The sequence below is a fragment of the Phoxinus phoxinus genome (genome assembly GCF_949152265.1).
Source record: "Phoxinus phoxinus genome assembly, chromosome: 4".
Classification (NCBI taxonomy): Eukaryota; Metazoa; Chordata; class Actinopteri; order Cypriniformes; family Leuciscidae; genus Phoxinus; species Phoxinus phoxinus.
Window position 1 is genome coordinate 27,105,274 of NC_136879.1, and position 25,062 is coordinate 27,130,335.

Here is a 25,062-nt window from a genome sequence, read left to right on the forward strand (position 1 = left end):
AATAAAACAAACATTAGCCACATTAAATAGTTTACAACCTCACAACAAATTTATTAAAATATTTTTCAGACTCGCAACACTTACTGAATCAAAACAGGAATGCAACTAGTTACGAAATATTTGGCTCTGGTCTGTTATTATTTATTTTTGACGTTCAGCGGAAGTAGATCGAAACAGGAAACCCGTCATCGCTAGTCGCACTTTCGCGCGTTTGGTGTGAGTTGGCGCGAGGATACAGGAAAGTGCTGAGGAACAGAGACGGTTGTGATCTTTTGTCAATACAACATTTAATCTTTCGTTCGCCATATTTTTGTGAAAACATGACTGTTAGACTGTCAGAAGGGGCAATTGAGGTAAGAATAAGACCGCAGCTTTATTTCAACCGTTGCAGACCAAAGCTTGCTAAGTGAGTTAGCCAGCAAGATTTTCTGCCGTTTCGGACTGTGACAGTGAGATAAAATCAAACGTTTACCATTGCCTTTTGTTTATTGTACTTACCCTTTTCGATAATTACATGTGTGAACTGTGAAAAGGGTTAAAATGAGGATGAAACGTCAACGCAATGCAGAGACGCATGAGTTTTTATATGGTCTGCTCAATGCAATTGCAGCAGTGGATACTGAGCAGAACATATAAAAACAGTCTCAGTCATTGTAGTTGGAAAATTGTTCATAATGTGGTCTGTTTTCTCCCCCGAGTTTTGAATTTGTGTGGAATAAGGCAGATATCTGAATTGACTAATATTGTTGATCTGATTTATGAGTGAAAGTGTTGGATTGTGTACTTTCCCCCCCCACAGTCCCTGACTAAAGGAGTTGAAGTCAGCAACCCTGTTCTTCAATGTGTGGTAAGTTAACTGTCAGAGTCATTGCACACTGTTTACAAGTTATTTTGTTACATCACCTTATATTCTAGGGATGGTGATGTGAAGACCATTAGTGTTGACAATAACAATAATCAGATTCTGTGATTTCTGAGGGGAATAAAATATTAATGTATAAATTTAAGGAAATGAATGCATAAAAATAATGAATTTTAATAAGGTCTAATTTTTTAACATTAGTTAATGCATGTAACAATGAGCAATATATTCTAACAGCATTTATTTTAATTAATTTTAGTTAGTAAAAATGTTCACGTTAGTTCAGTGCATTAACAAATGTTAACAGATATAACTTTTAATCCTAAAAATGTTTTAGTAAACGTTGAGATTAAGATTAATAAATGCTGTAGAATAATTTTTTATTTGTTCATGTTAACAAGTTAAACCTAAAAAAGGTATTTTCTGAAAGTTAAGTTTACGCTTGTGTTTCTTTAATACACCAGACCATTTATTTCCATTCTAGTTATCTTTAGTGTTAGACTGTAAAATGTTGAATATTCTCTCCAGAACATCCGCAAGATTGATGGGGGAAATGGCCTATCCCGTTTCCGTCTCATGATGAGTGATGGGCTGCACACTATGTCCTGTAAGTTTGATCAATTTTCAGATGCCTTTGTGTAATTAAATTAGTGTCTGTCCTTAAAATACATTGTAATTTTCATGTGCAGGAGGATGTTGTTTTGAAAAGGCTGTTTGCTTATTGATCATCAGCACCAAAGCCATATATTTAATTTCTCTAATACTTTTGTTACAAATTAAATGTCCATGTTTGGTGCTTATTTTTTTGAAAGTTGAATGGTCTATTTGAGATCATTTGGATAAGCAGTGTGACTTTATAGTTGCTAGTGAGTGATATTTGTTAAAAGTAGTCTTTTGCTCATGTCGTTGGAATGTAAACTCCAGGGAGTTCTAAACCATGTGTTTTTTAAATATTGTTTGTCCCTTGCATGCAGCATTCATGCTCTCCACACAGCTCAATCCCATGGCTGAGCAAAACCAGTTGACCTCTAACTGTGTGTGTATGCTGAAAAGGAGCGTCACTAATGTTCTCAAGGATGGACGGTAAGCGTTCGTCTCCAGGTCTTGATCTGATTTTTTTTTTTTTTTTCCTAGTTATTGTTAGCTAATTTCTCTGTGGCTCTGCTTTGTTTATACTACTTCAGTGTCACATGATCCTTCAGAAATCATTCTAATATGTTGATTTGCTAAGAAAAAACATTTCTTATTACCATCAATGTTGAAAACCGTTGTGCTGCATAATATTTTGTTGAAATCTGGATGTAGTTTTTTTCAGGATATTTTGAAGAATAGAAAGAAACAATATTGATGTGAAATGGAAATCTTTTTTAACATTATGAATACCTTTGGGATATTTAATGCATTCTTGCTTAATAAAAGTATTAATTTCTTTCAAAAATTTGTACTAACCTCAAACATTTGAACAGTAGTATATTTTAATTAATGCATATTATTGAGCTTTTGTGTTTGTTCTACACAGACGTGTGGTGGTTATACTGGACATGGAAATACTCAAGTCTGCCGACCAGATGCCAGGAAAAATTGGAGACCCAACTCCTTATGTAGAGGGTGAGAGTACATTTGACCCATGTCAAATTTAATGGAAACTTAATTTCCTTTTTGCTCATATAAAGCAGACATCCCGGAGTCTCCCGCAAATTGATAGGGGCTCCCTGATGCTCGCAAATTATGTACAATATCCCAGAAATCGAGTGAGGTGGAGAGATGCTGTTTCCACCTGGTATTAATGTGTGTTTTCAGTGATCTGATCAGAGGTGGTCAGTTAAGAAGCATTACTGTTTACACCTGGTATTATCATGCATTTCATTTGCGTCTCCTGTGACTAGGGTTATGCCGGTTCACTTGACAACTGCCCCACCATGGTGGTAGAGCGATTTTTTTTTTTTTTTTTTTTTTTTTTTTTTGTACATGCAATGCCCTTTTACTCTTTGTAAAATTAAATGTTACATCACAACCATGGAAACATCTGGATTTGTGCTGAGTGAGAGAGGTACATGAGCCCATACATTTTAGCCATTTGTAAGCTTTGTATTGTTTTGGAATCTGGTCACCTGATTTTCCACAAATTGAACAATATTTCATTAGTTAATCCACTGGACATGAAATCTCTTTTCTTACTATATTCACATCCTTTACTGTAGAAAAAGGCTGTAGGACAGATAATTTTTTTTCTTGGAAGTCAGATCTATTTATTTTTGCACTGATTCTACAGTCTGTCGTGTGTCGTTTCACTGACAGAAGTGCTAAAATAAACAAGGACATTTGTAATTAAATGGATGTTTGAGACTCTTTATATATTTAATTTCGGTCTGTATATATCTCCCTGAAATTTTTTGCAGGGTGGGATGTCTGGTAAAGCAATTTCATTTTAGCATTGAAGCATGTCTGTTACCTTGTCTAGAGGGATTTAATTTGATCAAATGTTTCATGTTCCTGGCATGTTTTTTTTTGTTTTTTTTGTAGGTCAGTCAAAGGCACAACAGAGTACAGCTCCAGCTCCAACTGTACGTCCATTACAGTCTCAGAATGGAAGTGATGGTAAAAAAAAAAATTAAACAAATATATATTTAATTTATTTAGTGTAGGTGTTTGTTTAAAAACCCTCAAATGTTTACATTAGCATACAGTGCTACTGAGCTGTAATTCATTAGCTGACTGCTGTTATGAAGTTCTGAATTGCTAAATTATTATAGATTATAGCCATATGGTTACTAAAAGTATTAAAATATTTTAGTTGAAAGCTGACACATTTTCATGATACACATTGGTGTACACAGTGCTGCGTATGTAGTGATGTCTAAAAATTCACTATGGTAACTGATTTGAAAATAAACACGGACCACAACGGTTTTCTAAGGTGAACTGACAATCCAGTAATCGCAAAGAGTTTTGTGCTTTGCTACTTCTGATATGAAAGTCTCAGCTTTCAAATTCTTACCAAAATCTGTATCATGCAATTATTCAATCTGTGTTTCAACCGTGGAAAGATGTCACTTGATGTTGCATTTACCCCAGGAAAGTTTTCCAATGTTCAGTTTGTTAGTTGGCTATAAAAAAAAGCACTACGAGGAGCTTATTTACTGCTAATTATGTATGTTAAATATGCATGTTTGTTTTGAAGTGTTTATAAAAACTAAATGTGCAACTACATTTGAGGTTTTTTGAGTGATTATTATATCTGAAAAGAAATGATAAAGCAGTTATCAGAATATAAAAGTTTGGGTCTGTTGTTTATTTGAACCTCTTATATAGTAATGTATCACGTGAGAGGGTTCCCTGTATAGTGTACACTACAGCATTAGTTAGGAGAGATCATTTATTTTTTCTCCTTGCGAAAATCAAACTTTCGTTATCGGCTGAGAAATGTAGCATTGTTGCATCTCTAGTAGAAAGTCTTCATTTAATTCCCTTTAACATGTATTTACCCATTTTGTTATTTAAGCATTTGAAGGCTTCTTAATTTCATGTATTTTCAGCACAGAGTTTAATCTTCTTGGTGACATTTTTAACCTCAGTGCTTTAACTTTTCAAGCTGTGTTAAACAGCTGTTTTAATTCACACTTAAAAGATTGTCACCAAAGATTGTTTTAGAGGTGTTTTTCACGAAAACATGTCATAAATGCAAAATGGGTGTCTATTCTATCTTGATTATCTCGTGACTCTGTTTTAGTTCTTTGTGGTGATCTGTTGTTTTCTCCTCTACTCTCATTAGGTTCAATGATCAGACCTCCTGCTCAGAGCTTCGGGAAAAAGCCCATGTCTGCCCCCAACACTCCAGGAGGCAGCTCTAAAGTTGTGCCTATTGCCAGCCTCAATCCATACCAGTCAAAGTCAGTCTAAATTTCACAATCCTGTACTTCCCTCTTTCCAGTCCAATTGACCTTTTGCATATCACATTGTGTTGTGCATAGATCATAAGAGTGCGTTTTCTTTAGGTGGACTGTTAGAGCCCGAGTCACCAACAAGAATGCCATCCGCACATGGAGTAACTCCAGGGGCGACGGGAAGCTTTTCTCCATGGAGCTAGTGGATGAAAGCGTAAGCATTTATCAGTAGATCAGAAACTTGTAAGAGTATTCATTTGCAATGTCATCATGCTTTGTTTATTATAGGGGGAGATCAGAGCAACTGGGTTTAATAACGAGGTGGATAAATTCTACTCACTCATCGAGCAGGGAAAAGTAAGGCCTACATCCTTCTCAAGTGTTGGCTGTTATCAAATAATCGAAGGCTAAGCAAGGTAGCAACAGCTCTTGATCACGTGACCTGATTTTTTTTTTTCTCGTTGTCCTCAGGTCTACTACATCTCCAAAGGCACCCTGAAGATCGCTAACAAACAGTTCTCTTCACTTAAGAATGACTATGAGATGACTCTCAACGGAGAGACAAGCATCATCCCTTGTGAGGACAGCCATGATGTTCCCATGGTGCAGTGTGAGTTTGTTTCCATTGCTGACCTGGAGTCCCGGGAGAAAGACACCATCGTAGGTGAGCATTTCCCCCTGGCCTGTGCGATTGGCATCATCAATAACCAGCATTTTAATAATTAACCGCTGTGGAGACAGTAGCATGGCTCTGCGTAACAAATGTGTTGAGGCCCAGGAGGTTGTGGTAATTATAACGTTGATGATGAACGCAATATTAATAATGCTTATGACAGTAATGACCTGTGGCGCAGATTGACTTTGTGTCCCTGTCGGGTTCTAGCAGAACCGGAGGAGAAAGATGCTGTCACTGGTAGACTGAAGAGTCAATAAGCATGCCTCTAATTATGGTAATAGCAGTCGGAGCATGTCGAGGTGCGGCAGGCATATTTCTTATCCGAGATTTGAGTCAGGTGCTGGCAGTGATTTGTGAAACGCTCCTAATGGCATCTAAATGATTCATACCGGCGTCTGATATGAGGATTAAGATGGCGCGCTGCAATGGAGCGTTGACGGGTGTTGTGGAATTACATTCTGGATGAGTGTTATAGTCATCCCATTCCTATTTGCTGTGGCAGTGTTGTAAACCTGTGTGGCGCATGTGTTTACAGATGTGATCGGAGTATGTAAAAACACAGAAGATATGATGCGCATCATGACCAAGAACAGTCGTGAGGTTTCCAAGAGAAACATCCAATTGATGGACATGTCCGGCAGAGTCATCCAGCTCACCATGTGGGGCAATGATGTACGTACTTAATTAATCTTTAATAATTTTACATTATTATTCAGTGCCTTATAGTACAGTAAAATGTCAAATATTCTCAATATAAATTAGGATTTTGTTATAATCAATATTGTGATCTTTGTTTTTTTCATTACCTTTTATATTTCGTTTTTTTGGACTATAGAGTTTCATACGACTCTAAAAGCTAGATTAATTGCCAAGCTCTACCATATGTATTTGGATGACAGATTGCATTCCCTGAATGATGTACACTACTGGAAATTTGTTTTGGTTGTTTTTGAAAAATCTCATTTTGATAAAAATAATAATAATAATGCTGTGAAATGTGAGCACAGTTTAACTTTTTTCTATTTTAAATGTTGTTATTGTGATTGCAAAGCTACATTTTCAGTGTCACGTGATCCTTCAGAAAACATTATAATATGCTGATTTGGTGCAGCGGTTGTAAAAAAACGGTTGTGCTGCTTAATTTTTCTTTTTTTTGGGAAACTGATATATTTTCGTGATGAGTAGCAAGTTCAAAACATAAGGATTTATTTCAAGTAAAAAATATTTTGTAACATTAGAAAATGTCTTAACTGAAACTATTGATCAATTCATCTGTGCTGAATAGAAGTATTAATTTCTTTAAAAAAAAGTATAGACCGCAGACATTTGAACGGCAGTGTAATGGTAGCTGACTGGAATCCTCATGCAAACAGTGATATCCAGCCTTAAACACTGATCTTGTACCAGATGAGGTTCTCGAGCATTGGGAGAAAAACTTCCTTCCATTACGGTTGCCAGATTTCAGCTTCTATTTCACATTTCAGCTATTCTCCTCTCATCAGGATTTGCCATGAAAGACCAAATGCATAAAACCACAATTAGATGGCAAATCCTTATGGATCTTTTGATGCACTGCTGCTAGCAAGTAAAATATGTTTACACCATTGAAGGAATATATGCACTTTTTCAGTGCTTAACTATTCGCCTTTTCTTTCCTCACTCTGCAGGCAGAGACATTTGATGGCAGTGGGCAGCCAATCATGGCCATTAAGGGGGCAAGATTATCTGACTTTGGTGGGCGTTCTCTCTCGACTCTCTACAGCAGCACAGTTATGATCAACCCCGATATTCCTGAGGCATACAAACTGCGGGGCTGGTGAGTGATTTTCTTTCCCCCTCTGTTTCTCTCAAATCGTACAATACAGAATATACGCTGCATCTGTTGTTAAGTGTTTGTCCTAGATGAAACAGATGCGTTCTGATGCTCCCCTGTTTTTACTTCTCCACTTGTGAGAATTGGGACAAGCATAGAGCAGACACTAAAATGCACACTCCAGAACTCAGAGAGGGTGAGCATGCTCATGCCTTTGATATCAAGATTAGCTCTATCAGCGGCACTCTGGTGGGCTTTGCATTCAGGCTGATATAGGAATGCAAATTATGGCTAATCCCCTGCCAAGATGTTCAATTTCCTTGGTGAACTCGTGTGACTCAGGTCCTTTGAGAGCAGGAATGTTTATTTCTGCTCTGGGGATGTGAAACAAGGAAGATGGGGAAACGACGGCACCGAGCGCCTTGTTGAGAGATGATATTATAAATACGTGCATAGGGCTGGGCGATATGGCCAAAAAAAATTATCACGATACTTGTTTTATATAAGTCAATATCGATAATTATCACGATAAATGTCAAATCTTTATTTCTTTCAAGTTTAAAGGCAGATTAATTGTGGTTTTAAACTACTCTTTATTGTCAGAACATATCATGATAAACACTTGCCAAACAGGTGAACATTCACAAATCTGAGGTAGAACATTCAAACATTTGTCATTTGTCCTTAACAAAATAAATATATTTATTGGAAAGTTAATTTCTTAGTTTCTGCATGTGCTAATGGGGGATATTGTCTTGAAACAGCCTATAGCACCTCACTATCATGGGTAAAATGTAACTTTATGGTTTCTATGGTATTTGTCTGAAAAACAGCCTAAATGCATTATTAAATACTATAATTGTATTCCATTAGTCATTTAATAGATTGTCTAAATTAATAATATAATACAATTTCAATATGTGCTGTATATCCTACATTTCATGGTGCAGTTAATATTACTAGGCTAACGTTACAGTAAATCCGTGGTAAATAATGGGAAATTGTAGACGGCAAAGCTTCTGACTGTATCGTTGCGCACAGTGTTTCTCCTGTTTGCCAGCGCGGTTTCATCTGCCTTTAAACTGGTTTAAATCACTGAGACATTTGTGTTCTTCGGTGAATTCAAGCGCTTCTCACTGGATCTCGTGACCGAGACCGATCAGAGTAAACGCATCTGCTCAAGTGAGCTCGCACTGCGCTGCCGTTTGGACTTTGAGCCGAGCGGATAAATTGTCCGTGTGGCGCGCGGTTCAAATGAGTTTCGTTCCGCTTTTGGTGCATAAACATTATCGAAAAAATTATATCGCGATAATTATCGTTATCATTTTATCGCCCATCCCTAAATGAGTATATGATGGCTTCCTGTGTTTTTGGAGCACAGGGGCTGTCCTAATCCTCATAGATTCTTATTGGTTATTGAAGGAATTAAAAAACTATTATGACTCAATAACTATTATGTTTTCTTCTGCTTTCTCATGCCAATTTAGGTTTGTGTTGGGGCTGCCAAATTTATAAATATGCATCTTAAAATAGCTAGAATAGACCTGTCAAAGTAATTATATAATCACCAGATTGTGATGATTTGAGTAAGCCACAATCATTGTGCACTTTCAGTGGCAAACATAAATTGTCATCTAAATTGTCAATCCATGTAATAATGCTTTTCCGTTTGCTGTAGTTTTATGTGAGCTCAACAGATGAACTGGGATCATCTGTTTTTACAGCTCCACTTTTAAATATAAACTAGATAGAAGTGTAATTTTAACTAGGTAGTTAATTTTAACTATTTGATAATGTATTACCTGCAAATAGTAATTCAATGTTGTTTTAACCCTAACGTTCCTCAAAATAGAATAGAATCATACAGGTTTAGAACAAAATGAGGGTGAGTAAATTAAAATTAAGCTATCCATTTAAATGGTCTGTATGCAGGGCTCATTACTATTGTTTTGCATTAAGTGCAGTCACTAAAAATATTTAATTAGGGCCCAAGCCCTGAAAGGGCGCAGAGCCCTATTGTTCTTCTAAGGGTTTTTTGTTATTCTTCTTCTTCTTCTTCTTCTTCTTTATAATAAAATTTTTTCAAGGTTTTTGCCACTTTTGGGGGCCTTAACGTGCTCAAAATCTCTTGAAACTTTGCACACGGGTCAGAACCCGCGGCCATTAGAGCCGGACTGAAGCTGGTATCCGGGCGTGGCAGGGGGGCTCGACAGCGCCCCCTGGAACGGGGTCCGAAAACTTGGTCCATAAATCAAACACGCTTGCATGAAATAATATGAAACTCTGTACACTTATAGATCTCATCGGTTCATATATCCTTCGTGCTCTGACTTTTTACCCCAGCCCAACAGGAAGTCGCCGATTTGGCGTAGTTTAAAAAACACATGCAATGGAATTTAAAATACTCCTCCTAGACGATTCAACCAATCACCACGAAACTCGGTGTGCATGAAGTCAAGACATTGAGGATGAAAAGTTGCGAGGGGATTTTTGATATCTCGAACGGTTTGGCCGTGGCGAGGAAACGAATTTATGGCGAATATTGGAAACAGGAAGTGTGTTATAACTTCTGCATACATTTATTGATCTTGATGAAACTTCAGCAGTGTGTTCGCTGTAAGAGGCCGATCACATGGATGTGACTATTGTGAGTCAAAGTTATAGCGCCACCAACTGGCAGCAGGAAGTGTGTCACTTTCAAAATGCTTTGAAATCACCCTCTTATTTTTACCCGATTTGCTTCAAACTTCATCTGTATAATGTAAACACACGGCAGATGTAGACCTGTGAAAGGATTATTGATATCTTTAATACTGTCGCCATGGCAACGCTTTAAACTTTTATATTCTTTTTGGATGCATTTGAGGCTCTTAACATGCTTCAAATTGCATGAAACTCAACATGCATATCACATTTATTGTGTAATAGACATGTGCGAAGTTTCAGAAACGGGCGTGGTAAGGGGCTCAGTAGCGCCACCTTTAGTCAAAAATGGGGTATTAGTTTTACCTACAGTAACCAAACTCGGTACGTATATTCTTCTCTTCGATCCGGACAACTTTCTAATTTACAGTCATTAGCTCCGACCAACAGGAAGTCAGATATTTTGGTTTGAATGTGTACTGTTTGGAGCATTTTCCCTCTGCCCCTCTGTGTGTGTGAGTGTGTGTGAGGAGGGGGGCTAGTTTAGTTTAAAGGAACACTCCGACTTTTTGGGACTTTAGCCTATTCAACTTATTCCCCAGAGTTAGATAAGTCCATACATACCTTTTTCATCTCCGTGCGTGCTATAAGTCTGTTTGACGCACCCACCGCTAGCCTAGCTTAGCACAAAGACTGGATGTAAATGGTTGCAGCTAGCATACTAATCCAAATAAGTGACAAAATAAAGCAAACATTTTCCTATTTACATGTTGTGACTTGTATAGTCACAGAGTGTACAAAAAACAAAGTCACATGAGACACAGACATATTTTAACCATAAATACTGGGAACTATATTCTCTGAAGGCGAAGCACTGCTACTTGGGCGGAGTGATAACCGCAGCACCTGAGACGCGCTCTGAACGAACTCTCTGCTCCTCACCACGGCGCGTCTCAGGTGCTGCGGTTATCACTCCGCCCAAGTAGCAGTGCTTCGCCTTCAGTGGAACTAAAGGCACCAGGGTGGCGGTGCCACCGGCTTGGGCCCGCAATCGCTGCTTGTTTGTTTACTTGAAATTTGACTAAAACACGGAGCTTGAATTGAGATGCATTTTTTTATTAACTTTTATTAACTACAGTAAAGTGCAAAAAAAAAAAAAATCAAGTCAATAAGTGCTCCTCTGGTTATAGTGGTAATTTCATGTCTTTTTTTTAAAGTGTTTGTTTGCCACAGTGTTAGTTTTCCTATATCTTGAAACTTAGTTTTACAAGTCATCACAATAAAAATAACATTCAAATGGGATGATATTTAGAGCCTTGAAGTGCTGAAAAAAGTGTAAAGCTCTTCAAAAAGTCCTTAAAGTGGTTTAATTTCACTCTTATAAGTTTGCATGAACCCTGAAATGAATATTGTAAAAACATACAGGGATGGGTACCGAAACCCGGTATTAAATGAGCCCCGGTGCTAAATTGAAACACAGCAGGATCGGTATGGCCAGCTGTTTCTATATGCGATAAACCATGTGAATGTGGTGCATTTTTGTCATTCGCAATCCAGAAGGGAGATCTCTCTCAGAGCTACAGCGCGCAGTGGCGATGGCCGAGATAACAAAAGTTTAGTTTGGTTTAGGGGTGGGTGATATGGCAAAAATATCTCATCACAATTTTTTTCAGGAAAATCACGATTCACGATTTTATCACGATTCCTTTTCATGTTGGTTTTACTATTTTGCAAGTGACTGAGCATCACAGCCAAACTAATGTCCCTATTTTAAAAACAAAGCCTTAGGTGACAAAATATAAGTGGCAAAGATAAAAAATCTTTGTCATTTTCTTTGTTATTAAAAATTAAGAACAAAGATACACATACACAACTTAATATACAAATTAAATAAACAGTGCTTTATTTTTTCAGCTACAGGTGTATTTAACAGCATTGAAGAAAGTAATTAAATTAACAAATATGAAAATAAAACACAACATAGACTTCACTGTATAAATTCTACATTGATTCTTATTAAAGCTATTAAAGTTCTCAGTCAAGAGTGAGGGATTTGCTCTTTGTATTTTGTTGTTTTATTAACAGGGATAGTTCTCCCAAAAATGTTAATTCTCTCAAGCCGTTTTAAACCCGAATAAGTCTCCCTCTTCTGTTGAAAATAAAAGTTATTTGGAGGAATGTGGGTAACCAAACAGTTGATGTACCCCAGTAGGGTTGGGCATCGAGAACCGGTTCCAACTTGGAACCGTTTAAAAAATAACGATGCCATTGGAATCGTTTAGAGAAAAAACTTCCGTGCAAGTTTTGGTTTCCATAGTGGCCACCGTTTTTTTCGAAAGTGCTTGCCGCGCCCGCTTGTTCTGTTGCAGCCTTGGAGCACGGTAAGCGGCGCTCAAAAGTGTGGCTTTATTTCACTTTAAAAAAAGCCTGAGTCGGCACTCCACAGTGCAACACTTGACAAACTGCATGGTGTACAAATTAACAAGGAGTGTCCAGTGGCGTAACTGTTTTAAAAAGTGGGTGGGACAGGTGGGGTGGGGGTTGGTAATACAATGCTAAATCACATATATGTACAATAACATTAAGTCCAACAATCGATTTAAATAGTACATGGGGTTTAAGTTGTCGTTTAATGAGATGTAATACATGTTGTCAGTGCCAATAATTATTGTATGAATAAATGCATAAATCTGCTGCACTTATTTAACGTGTACCTTAATGGTCCAGTGGTAGAACTTTCGTCAAGCGTCTCAGATGTTCTGGACCGCACTCGTATAGTTATTTTTTTTCTCATCAAAACCGATTATGCTCCTTAGCAGTGGTTATATATCAAGCAGGGACACGTTTGTGTGCATTATATTTTGTGATTTGACCGGAACAAATAGTCTCCTCAACGAATTGAAGCGCGCGTCCGAGTGAAGACAGTGCGGTGTGCGCGAGCCAGAAGAGAAAACACTGTATCCGCACCAATGATCGCACATTTCAGTGCTAGATCGTCTCTTATTTATCAAACGAACGACATGAATGCTCTGCTAGTTAACTGGAGATGTTTTATTTATATGTATTGGAACATTCGGATCAAAATAAAATGACTCCGCCCCTCAAAGAATCAGAATCGAGAATCGAAAAGAACCGAAATCGAAAGGAAGAATCGGAATCGGAATCAGAATCGTTCAAATCAAAACGATGCCCAACCCTATACCCCAGTGACTTCCATAATAGTTTTTTCCTACTATGGTAGTCAATGGGGACCAGCAACCGCCCGGTTAGCCACACTCCTCAAAATATCTTCTTTTGTGTTCAGCACAAGAAAGAAATTAATACAGGTTTGGAACAACATTAGAGAGTGAGTAAATAATGACATCATTTTTATTTTTGGGTAACTATCCCTTTAAGGACAAGCGGCTGCATGTTTACTATTAGGGCTACTGTCACTTTAAGATCTGCACGCAACGAGTCTAATACACACATTTGACAAGCAGATTTTTTCTTAATTTTTTCTACTGTTCTTTCACTTTAGACATAACCAACTTTATGTAAACCTTGTGTGTATTTGACAGTATTAGCGCAATAAGACTCGAAAGATAACTTAGTCCAGTAATCAGACGCTGTTAGACAGGCTTTTAGTGCATGCGCACATCGGGTGTTTGTGCTTAGAAAAGCGCTCGTTAGAACAGCGCACCAGCAGCGAATGACATGTTTAACCGGCAAGCCTTTAAAGCACATGCAAATAATTAATTTTTATGAACTACAGTGTCCCGTTCCTCTGCATTTCATGTGGATATACGTCGCGCTGTACAGTATGTTGAGACGAGGCGCCAGAAATGCAAACTGATAAAATGCACGATCCTACGATATTTCTTCAAAAGCAGATCGTGGAGACATTTTAATCGTCCACGATCAAAAATCGTAATATCGCACACCCCTAGTCTGGTTACACTTTAGTACTTTGATATTAATCTAATTTTATTTTTGATTTTGGGTTGATGATTATAAATGATTATAAAAAATATATTTGAGGTAAAACTATTAAAAACTAGCTGCGTTCTGTCTAGCACAACTTCCTTCCCTTCAACTTCCCTTCGGTGCGCCATACATACATACTTGTCAATTCTCTCTAAAACCCAAACTTGACGTCAGAATCCGCACTCGGTGATTCCTGTAAAATGCAGTCTCTTCGGTTGCTAAATTGTGGGATGTGTTTGACAATAAAAAGAGCTAATAAAATCACACTAACTGCGCAATTATCTGAAATGAAAGCACTGCATTTCATTTGTATCTTTGTTTTATTGTATATTTATTTGACCATTTGTTTGTACTTTGTTTCTTTGTTCTTTTTCTTATTGTATCTTAACTTATGCATATAAAACACAAAACATTCCTGCACTGGTCCATTTACAAATGGATGTTTTGGATTCATTTTGTTCAAACAATGCTATTTCTTTTGCTATAGATTTTACATTTCATATTATAAAGGAATGTTAATTATGTTAATTCGTTTTTTGTTTTTATTTGTATATAAAAAATAAATAAAAGAAGAACTGCTAGTATACTGTTAAAGAATACTGTTAAAGAACTGCATTCATAAGCAGTATCGGTAAGAGCAGTAATACCACCTTAATGATACCCATTCCTAGTGGATTGAAATAACTTGTTCGTTCATGGCATCTGTTTCTGCTGGTTTCCACGTCAGCGCTGTTTGATCTAATATCTGGTTTGTAACAGAGAATTCTGTATCTACGCTGAATTTAAATGCCTCTCAATAGATCACCCAGCGCTATGTAGTATTGTCACGTGATCGAGATTGGCCAAACATTAGTTAACCTGTTCTGAGCTTGCGCTGCCTATTATTGGTTCGAGCTGATAAACGGTCTGCGCAGCTCAAAGGAGTAGCGTGGTTTCGTTCTGCTTTCATTAGGGCCCGAGCACCGATGGTGCGAGGACACTTGGAATTGCTCTGTTTATTTCGTTTGTTGTTTCGTGTTTCTTATATGCAACAGAAATGGCAGTTCTTATCAGTTGGGCAGCGTAGTTGTGGCACCAGTGCGACCTCCAACAAAATGTAGTCCCACCGGCAGGAGAAAAGGTCGCAAAATGCGACCATTTGGTCGCAGTCTGGAGCCCTGGTATGCAACATATGAAGTATTACTCAGCCTCGAATCTCACTTAACCCTGTTTTTTTTATAGGGTCACACTGACTACTTACTTTCTACCTGTGTTTATGATCCATACTCGCCACCTAACAGCCCACCTGGCCGAAGCTGTCCATGAGTGTCTCTCTCCATTCTCCCTGCTGGTTTCAATCAATTTCTCTCTGTGTGCCCCATTTATTTACCTACCAGTAACACATACCCCCAGCCTTGAAGGGAAATAAGATGAAAGTGGTGCATAAGAGGGGCTGCAGAATAGAAATTCACTTTATTTTCTACCACTTTTTTGGACATTTTGACAAGCGATTAAAACCTGTTTCGCCAGCCTCTAGTCTATCATTTTGAGAGAGTAATTATTTTTGGGGGGGATCTGAAGGCTTCATTTACATAATGAGTGTAGTGGATTGTGACTGAACACAGGGTGAGGTAGAGCAGCTTTCCTTACAGTTTTGGAGTGTCAGCTCACAGCATCTGGTTCCTCTGCATGGCAGTGCATAGGACTTGGACTGTGTATTTCCTTGCATTGTTTGTAGGACTAAAAATGCTATTTGTCAGTGACGTTTCAGAACTTAAATTTTGCTGATCCAGTCGTAGGTAAGTTCAACTGCTTAGTCTCTAGGCTCACGTCTGTCCTCTTCTCACTTGGAAAGCCAGTGATAATGAGCATTCAAATCGTGGGCCAATGCGCTGTGCACGGCCTCTTGGCCATATTTCTGAAGGTCCAGTGGGCCACCGTGGAATCAATGGATGTCCTTCAATTAGCAGAGCTGCATTAAGTGGTGTTTTGAACCTGGAGGTGTTGAGGTCTGCAGTACAAGGACTCATTCAGCCACTTGACACACTTCCAGTTCTCTACTTCTGAGACCTCTCGAAGTTGTAACTTTAATTTGCAGCTGTTGTAGCGGTCCATTTTTCTGCTACCAGTGGTTAAAATAATGCGCTAAGAAGATAAATACGGTTGTTGTTGTTTTTAAGTCCATAAATATTCATCTGTTAAGGTCACTTGCTGGATAACCAAACTATTACTGTGCCTAAATACGTCTTTAACAGTATTTACTGTTAATGCTTCTGTAATCGTTCAGCTTTTATGATCCAAATTCTGTTTTCTTTATACACATTCCCAGTCTTATTGTGCACAGTAGTCCAAAGGAAAGTTTGTCTAATACTTTGCTTTAATTTTTTTTTTCTTTCTGTGACTGAGCAGCATCACCAAGTACTTTTGTTTTTTAGCCTCTCCCCTCCAACCATTTGTCACACATCCTGGTTTTATTTTCTTTTTTTCTTTTCCTCTTGAATTTTATTCAGTTGCGTCTCCTGTTTTACTTGGAAATGCATTACATCATGTAAGTGAAATGTGTTACTAACACTTTCATTTTGACTCTAAATGACGTGTCCATCTTTGATCTGTTAAGCTGTAGGCCCAGTGGGATTTACCCTTGAAGTCTGGTCCCTGTGGAGTTGAACATGTTGGGGCACTCAGATGTTGCCTGCCATTTAAAGTCAATCCAATTAATCACATTGATTGAGGATCCTTCGTTCTCACGCTCCGGAGCTCAGCGTAGGGGGAGTTGTCGTCGCTGTGCTGCTTTACTGTCAGAATTTCTGCCATTGTGTAATTTAACACTCAAGACAAAGCATTTCATTTCTTCTAAAGTTATAGTGCAGGATTTAAAGGAATATGTAGTTTAATGCATGTTCCTGCCTACTTCTATGATTTTTATTTAGCCTAATGTTAAAAATTCATTAATGATCGAATGTCTGAGATACATGGTTTTGTTTACACACGTGTGTAAATATGGTTTGAGTAAATGTCAGTTTTATGTAATTCTCTTTTGGACACCCCTACATATATCAAGAAATTTTAAATTTGCAGTTTCCGAGCCTGGGAAAAGAAATTTTATAGTAAATATTTATTTTCTTTTTATGCTCAGCTCTAAAATTTTTGGCAAACAATTGCTCTGTCACCGGTAATGACAGAAAAATACACGGAACTTCATAGGTCAAATGGTGTCTGTCTTAACTGGGTCCAGGTGCAATGTGCATATTGCACCTGAACCCAGTTCTTTAGATATCAGTAATTGGGAAAAACCCATGTTGGTCACTACTACTTGCCTCGGTTGGTTTTAGTCTAGCAGTCAGTTTACACATTTGGTCAAAGTTTCTATAAGCATATAAACTAACCCTTAATGCTGCTAGGTAATGGATATCTCAGCATATGATGCAAGCATTCTTTTGTCCACTAGATGGCGTCAGATATTAGAAACACTCTCAAGCTGCTCCTCCTGCAGAGTGGACTTCACACTCCACCATCGGTCATGCCTCCCGTCGTTCCTCACACTGTCACTCTCGCCCTGTTCATTATCATTCTTTCTCGTTCACTGATGCACTCTTACTCATAGGTTGCCAATTACCCTGACTGGCTCATTTTCAACAGTCTTCTCAGAGGCAGTGAAACCTCTCCTGCCTCCACCCCACCTGTCAGAGCCTTCAAACCAGCATGCGGAATAAAGCAACGCACACCCAGGAGTCTGTCTGTGCTTGCACTCGCCCTACCTACACTAGATATCTCCATCAAACTCAATGTGAGATATTAAGCGAGGGTCATGATTCTCAGTGAGTCCGATTTAAGGGAATTTTGGCTGGTGTCCGCTTGGCTCACTTGTCATGACCAAAGTTCTCCTTGGGGAACGCTATTGTACTGTACAATAAGCTTTTAGAGAACGCTGGCTGCCGTGGTGTTTCCAGGTCAAAGGAATTGTTAACCCAAAAATGAAAACGTTGTTTACTCAGCTTCATGTTGTTCCAAACCAGTGTTTTCTTCTGTGAAACACAAATGGAGATCTTAGGAAGAATGTTTATGCTTTTCCATACAGCAGAAGAGAATTTATACTGCCAAGCTCCATGAAAGCAGTCCATATGTCGGGTGTGTTTATATTCTCTTCAGAAGCCTATGTGTGTGGCACATGCCCCCTTCAGATTTTTGAGCCAAATGGATTTGAATGCAGTTTCCAAAAGACAAATAATATATTTTTACTTTTGATAATTAATCCTTTGAAGCATACAATCACACCGCTGTGCCTCACATTATCAATCACAAAGTTAAAATCTGCATTCACGCTTTGGCTGAGCCAGAGACGGACACGCTCAAGTCTCGTTATGCATCACAACTGTTCAGTGTTTTCAACCATGTAATGTTGATTTTTGTTTTTGACATTTAAATACAGATAAGTAACTAGCAAAAAGTGTTTATAGTTTGTAAAATATACACTGATATTTTTGAGGCTGTATGTCACAGCTTAGATAATTCATGCAAAACCATAATTTGCCCTGCAGTGTCAGTGCTTATGCTTTAAATTGGTTTGTTTCTATAATCTACAAAATACATGTTAGACTGAATCGATGCAGGAGTTATAGTCCTAATATTCGTAATATTCTGGAATAGCGACAGTAAATGCATCAATAGGCCTAATGTATGTTCTCGCTTTGATAATTCAAAACTATAATCGGATATTACAATGGAAGCTAACGTAAAGTTTTATTCTAAAGAAAAACCCTTTTTATTTGTCCCCCCCCTCATGAACTTACTGTAATTACTGTATACCTGGTTTTAATCAGTACGCTAATGATCTACTTATTTTATGTGAAGGACCTAGTTATGCCATATTGAAATGTTTATTTACACTTAATTTTTTGAAAGCAGCAAAACATTTTTTTAAACAATTGTTGAAAGAGTGTTCAGCCAAGACTCTATTAATGGCAGACCCTGATAGATGCATGCATATTATTATTCTTTTTTTTGCCTCTCTTACTATTCCAGTCACAAGTATTTCATGTCCTCTGACATGTGACACTCCGTTCAGTGCTCAATCTCGCTGCTTTCCTCTTGTTGTCTGCTCTGCTCAGTTCAGACACGCTGCACTGAGCGCCAGCCTGTCACTCCACTGCTCTAAAGCACATGCCATTTCCAATTTGCTCCTCTGGTGTTCATTCTGCCTTCCTCGATGGCACTGCCCGTCATCCATACATTTGAGCTCAGTCAGCCAATTACCACACACCCATCAGGTATTGTCTGTGAAGCGTTTGTTTTATTCTGCTGTATTGTTTATTTTATGACCAATAATTAGTTTTTCTTTATTCCAGCATAGTATCACTTTTCACACTATGAATACACTTGACAACAGGCCTGACTTTTTTAATATCTGCTATTCATTTAATCGTGCTGGAAATGGTGGGGACAATTTTTTCATAAGTAGGCTGATCCTTTTTGCAACGCACGACTAGCGATATATTTAAGGGAATTATTTTGGGAATTTCGCAAGTGTGTCGATATAACAAAGAAGCTGAAAGCATAGGTGAAACTGCGCTTTAGAATTAAGCCCATTTTTCAGTTGGAAAAAATACACAGCCCATTCTTCCAGGGCCACACGCTTGTCTATTAATGTGGATATTTTCAATTAGTCGTGCATCCCAGAACAAGCCCTGAACCCTTGTATTTACCGATCCACCCCGTCCTACCCCTCTGGTACCCAGTCCTACGGTCTCTAGATTATAATGCTATATCGATTCCTCAGACACACGGCTTCATCCTGAGAGAGCTTTGTTTCTTTTATTCTCTCTCTTCCTTCCCAGCCACTCTGGAGCGTCAGTGAAAATGGGTTTCTGATTTCACCATTCCAGCCCTGACCCCATCTCCCTGAACCATTCCTACACTTGATTCGTTTCACAAGTAGCCCCCAGCACCTCTGCATCCGCTGCTGTTTTTTGCTTGTATCTCCCTAGCTAGTCAATGCCTCTTTCAGTCTCTGTAGATCTAGTTAAGATATCAGCTACTTATCTGCCTGAACAGATGATGTATTGCCTTGTATGTAGAGACGAACAGATGTCTGACTGATTAATTTTTTTGATGATTGACAGCATTAAAAGCTATTTTTCTTTTTAAACAGGTATGATAAGGAAGGACATGCTATGGATGGACAGTCGATGACTGAATTGAGAGGACCTGGTGGTGGAAACACAAACTGGAAGACCCTGGCGGAAGTCAAGAATGAGCACTTAGGCCATGGAGACAAAGTATGTTGCCCAAACATTTAGTTGACTCTCAAAGAGATTTATTTTGTCGTCTGTGTAGAGAATACATTTCCAAAAAAATTACTTTATTACATTTTTATTTATTTATATATCTACATAACTTTAAGATTATATTTTTTATTTATTTAAATTGTATATTTAATTATATTTAATATTTTTAAATATTCTCATTCTGAAATCATCAGATTTCTATTGTCAGAAACCCCAAACACTTGGTTGCACACATTTATACATAACCAAAGCTTACTATACAATTTATTATAGGTCATTATGTAACGCATGACAAACTTGTATACGTGCACTACTGGTCAGAAATTTGGAATAATTATGAATTTTATGTTAAATGTTGAGAAGTTTTTAATGCTCACTAAGGCTGCATTGATTTGATCAAAAATACAGTAAAACAGTAATGGTGTGATATAAAAGCGCAAATATATAACTGCTTTTGACAGCGCCTCACGTCACAAGCTCAGCTTCTTGTTCGTCTTCTCACCGGAACACGCAAAGCAGCGAATTTGCTTGCGCGTTCACAATCGCAGCTTGTGATTCGGTCCGCAGAAGAGGTGCTTTTCTATAGCGAGCAACTTCTATGTTGGGCTTGTTCCAACAGTGACAAGTCAACGGTCTGAAGAACGATTCAGTGTAATTGCCGTTAGATGCTGCTTTATTAAGGCAGAGCACTAACAGCTACTCGAACGCTGTTGCAACGGCTGTTTTTTCTTCTGCGGATCTCCCGCGCCCCCCCCTGCAGCATCCTTACCCCACACTTTGAGAACCACTGAGTTAGAGGGTGCAAAATGGCCATATAAAAACAAAACAAAAATTTGGTGCCAAGAACAGGAGGAGATAGTTGAGACATAAATATGACCCTATTTAGGAATTCCTCTAAAGTGTCTTGTAGAGCATCACCTTAATTGTCTGTTCATCTGATTAGTTAGTAATCAGTCTGTCCTGCGTGGAGCATGTTCTGAAACAGAAGACATGGGGATGCAGTCATTTAGTTACACTGTTACTTTTTTCTTTGCTCATTAATCACACATGGTAATGCCCTTCCCATCTTCCCAAGGTGTGTGCTTAAGCATTACTCTCATTCAGCGCTGGAGATAGAGAATGGAGATTAGCAGGACTCCATTTACTGAGCCTAATAATTAAGAGATTATACTAGATAAGCTGCATAATAAGTCTGACCTTGTCTGCTGCCTAGTTAAAAAAAAAATCTGGCATATATGTGGGAGTACGGTTGTCACGATACCAATTTTATGGATGAGACCAGTACCAGAGAAATTTCACAATTGTAAATGCCAATTTGAATATCGCATAGGGCTATCGCAACAATATTGTAGTACCGCGCTACTGACAAGCCAACCGCAGAGGAAATCAAGTAACCGCAGCAACCACGATATTCGCGTTTTCTTTTTTCACAAGGCTATACCCTTCTCGTTTTATACTTGGTGCATGTGTATTGAATGTTAAATAAGTTAATAATGATAACAAGACTGTTTATCATGGTGATTTGTGCAGAGGCTTTGGGGATTTGCACTTAAGCCTAAACACAGTGAATGAGAGATTGAGCGTGAGTGATTACCTGCGTCTGTCTTTGAGGTCAAGTCATATTCGTGAAAAGGTTGCCGTGTCCAAGGAAAGAGAAATATTTGTTGTATCACCCTTTTAACGTTTAAGGGTATTTGCCATGAATGGCGTCAGCGACAGAACTGATCAGCATTCCACAGTGCGAGGAAGCCACAGGAAAAAAAAATCAGCGAGTCACACATTGAATCAATGCCATTGGTCTCTATTAATTGAAGCTTCGGTGTTACCCATGCGACGCATTGCTGGTCAGCCTTGAAAAGTGGAGCTCAAAGTGTAAAAAATAAAATACACCTAGTTTCATTACATCTATCTTTTAATGAATCAGCGTTTTTGAGCGCGTTCGTTGAATTAACGGTTTAATGCAGGGCTCACCAAACTCGGTCCTGGAGGGCTGCTGTCCTGCAGAGTTTAGTCTACAGGACGGTAAACTCTGCAGGACCGCGGCCCTCGAGGACTGCACTTGGTGACCCCTGGTTTAATGACTCACTCAAATACAGTCCGTTGCCATAATGTAACTGCGCGCTGAGTGACAGCCTTTCAATGCGCAGAGATGCTGTTTAGTTTCTGTTACATTGGTTACTGAAAATGTCCTCGTTTTTGTGCATGCTGACCACATCGTAACATTTATTTACATAGCATCAAATAAATCTAAATAAATCTAAATGAATAAATGGTTATAATACCACATATCACTAGCCTGGGAAAACCCAGACCACTCTCAGTTGTAACTGAGTAAGGGTCTGGCAAAGCTCCATAGACAATTCATTTCCACAGGGGCGTCACCAACGGACGTCGGATAGATCTAAAACCAATCAGAGCGATGAATGACATGACGTATGCAGAGCGACGGAGAAACATCTCGAGACTCTCAGCAATTCTGTTTGTGTTAACGAAAATGACAATTTTAAATCGCTTGAAACAGACGCGATAGCTGATTCGAACGAGTGATGTTGTGATGTTCCACGGCGGCATCCATCTCTGTAATGTACAAAATCTGCGTCACCGTCTCTGCTCTGTCGTCATCGTGTAAAGCCCGCCCCAACGTTTCTGATTGGTGCCGCGATTTCGACGGATTGGAAATGGGTTTCAATGGGCTCTTTGCCAGACCCACTTGCAGAGCAAATCTAAATTTGCCGGAAGTGGTCTGGGTTTTCCCAGGCTAACATATCACGCAATTGAGCAACTCAATTACTGCAAGGGAAATTCCTTCACCACGACAGCCCTAATATCGCAGCAAAATAATTTTAATTTAGATTATTTTTCTAAATTAAATTATTAAAACTAAATAAATATTAATTTGTGTATTTGCCTAACTTGGTCTTGTTTGGTTGGAGAGAGTTTATTATTGTAATGTTAAGTTAATATCTATGACTTTTTTTGTAAGAGATGGCAATTGCCATATCCACTCCATTGTTTTGTTTTCAAGGATCTGTTTATTTTATACCTGAGAACAAGAGTTAAACATCACAGGCTGTTTTTTATTTAGTCATGAATGATGGGAGATTATAATCTGTGTTTGAGTGGAAATATTAAAGAGGGGATGTCCAGAAAAAAGGGAGAAATTAATATCTTATAGAGAGAGAGAGAGAGCACATCAATGAAAAGGGGAGGGGGGTGTCATACGCAGAATGAAGTCCGAATCAGATGAGAGGGTGAAAAATGGGAGGACACAATCGCATCATTATAAATCTCTGATGTATGCGTTCTGTACTGTGAAAAAGTATTTGATTTAGCACAGAGACACTGGATGTTTTTTAAAAGTCTGTACTTGCTTAAATACCTGGCTGTGATGGACCACCGGCCCGTGCGTTAACCTCATAAAAGTTTCTTCTCTGAGATGAGATGCACTCATGTTTTCACCCTGATCTCATCCTTTCTGCTCTGTTGGGACACAAGTTCAGGTCGCTAAAAGCTCACAGCCAGTTCTTTGTAATTAACTACATTCCTCAAAAAAAGTTTGTCCTAGTTTTCTGTCCCAATGCTGCCTTGGAACTCCTTGTCAAAGTTATTTGAAAATAATTTTAAAATTGATTTCCAGGCCTGGAGAAGTTCAAAAAGGTTATTTTGTATTCATTTTTTAAATATGTCATATATCAGCAAGTAATTGCACTTTTAGAAATCTTTATTGAAGATATTATCCTTTTCGTTCTTAACCAGTATCAACTAAAAACAGGAAAAATCGTGGAAATAAAACGTTTAAAAGGTATGGAAATCACATTGGGAATTTAAAGCTGCAGTCCGTTACTTTTGTCGCTCTAGCGGTAAATAAACAGAGCTGCATGCATCTTGCGGAAAAACATTGTAGCCGGAGTTACTTCTCTCTGTTTGTCTATGACGAGTCATGCAGGTACTGGGCTACTCCACTGTGGTACTACCCGTACCAGTCTAAAATAGTCTGAATGTAAACACTTATTATAGGTGTACCGTAGTGACTCAGGATAAGACAAAAACACCGTTTGGAAAACGGATTCTCGCTTACATACATTTTGTAAATTTTGAACACACAAAAAATTGATTGCAGCTTTAAAACAGGTTCTTATTTTTATATATATATATATATATGTATATATATATATATATATATATATATATATATATATATATATATATATATATATAGGAAACTAGATGTTTTCGTGATGTTTGATTCAGTTAATGGTACATATGCATTTTTCTTTCTATGCTGATAGATGAAACAATTAACTTTGCTCTGACTTCACAAACAGCAACTCTATCTTGTATAAAATAAGTGAAATTGTCAGCCACATTGACAGCAAACTAGAAATAATGTTCTTCTCTGCACCCTCTGTGAGGACCCATTCATCTACCAAACAAATGTGGCAATAATTACATAGGAATTTACTGGATTAATTATTGTATTTCAGAGGCAGAAATGTTTAGAGGTATTTTTTGTCACTAAGTGACATGACAGTAATTTACGGTGATATTTCACTATTTCACTCAAATTATTGAATTTCAAGCCTTTTTTTCCCTCTATGATTTCTGCCTTTGTCGTTCACATTTCCTGAGAGGCTTTTTATTTATTTGAAGTGACATGGAATACCAATTCTAGCAATTCGAGAAGTTAATTGGGGTTGAATTCTCAAAGCGAAACAACTGGGTGGTCAGCTTTAAACCTGTTAGAAGAGAAATAAATTACAGTAGTAACACGTTTTTGCCATTTGTTGTTGCTTTTGTATCCCATTTCCTTAGAAAATATGGGGTTAAGACTTTGCCAGAGGCTCTGTATAGATTATGGTCTAAAGAGAGATGATAAATCCACTGTGAGCTGAATTCTCAGTCCGCGGAAAGGCAAAGTGCCCTTTTTTTGCATTTCATTAAAGAGTCAGTTTTAC

General features: G+C 38.2%; 1 protein-coding gene across 1 annotated transcript in view; it reads left to right on the top strand.

Moving 5' to 3' along the window:
• The first annotated feature begins 149 nt into the window (after nucleotides 1–149).
• The window catches only part of rpa1 (replication protein A1), a 36,578-nt gene continuing 11,665 nt past the window's right edge, over nucleotides 150–25,062 (top strand). The window contains exons 1-13 of the mRNA XM_079608907.1: nucleotides 150–353; nucleotides 800–847; nucleotides 1,391–1,469; nucleotides 1,837–1,945; nucleotides 2,382–2,470; nucleotides 3,386–3,460; nucleotides 4,635–4,752; nucleotides 4,858–4,960; nucleotides 5,035–5,103; nucleotides 5,218–5,410; nucleotides 5,958–6,094; nucleotides 7,090–7,238; nucleotides 19,972–20,098. Of these exons, the coding sequence (XP_079465033.1) occupies nucleotides 321–353; nucleotides 800–847; nucleotides 1,391–1,469; nucleotides 1,837–1,945; nucleotides 2,382–2,470; nucleotides 3,386–3,460; nucleotides 4,635–4,752; nucleotides 4,858–4,960; nucleotides 5,035–5,103; nucleotides 5,218–5,410; nucleotides 5,958–6,094; nucleotides 7,090–7,238; nucleotides 19,972–20,098 (1,329 nt within the window). The 5' untranslated portion in view covers nucleotides 150–320. The remainder of the gene's footprint in view (nucleotides 354–799; nucleotides 848–1,390; nucleotides 1,470–1,836; nucleotides 1,946–2,381; nucleotides 2,471–3,385; nucleotides 3,461–4,634; nucleotides 4,753–4,857; nucleotides 4,961–5,034; nucleotides 5,104–5,217; nucleotides 5,411–5,957; nucleotides 6,095–7,089; nucleotides 7,239–19,971; nucleotides 20,099–25,062) is intronic.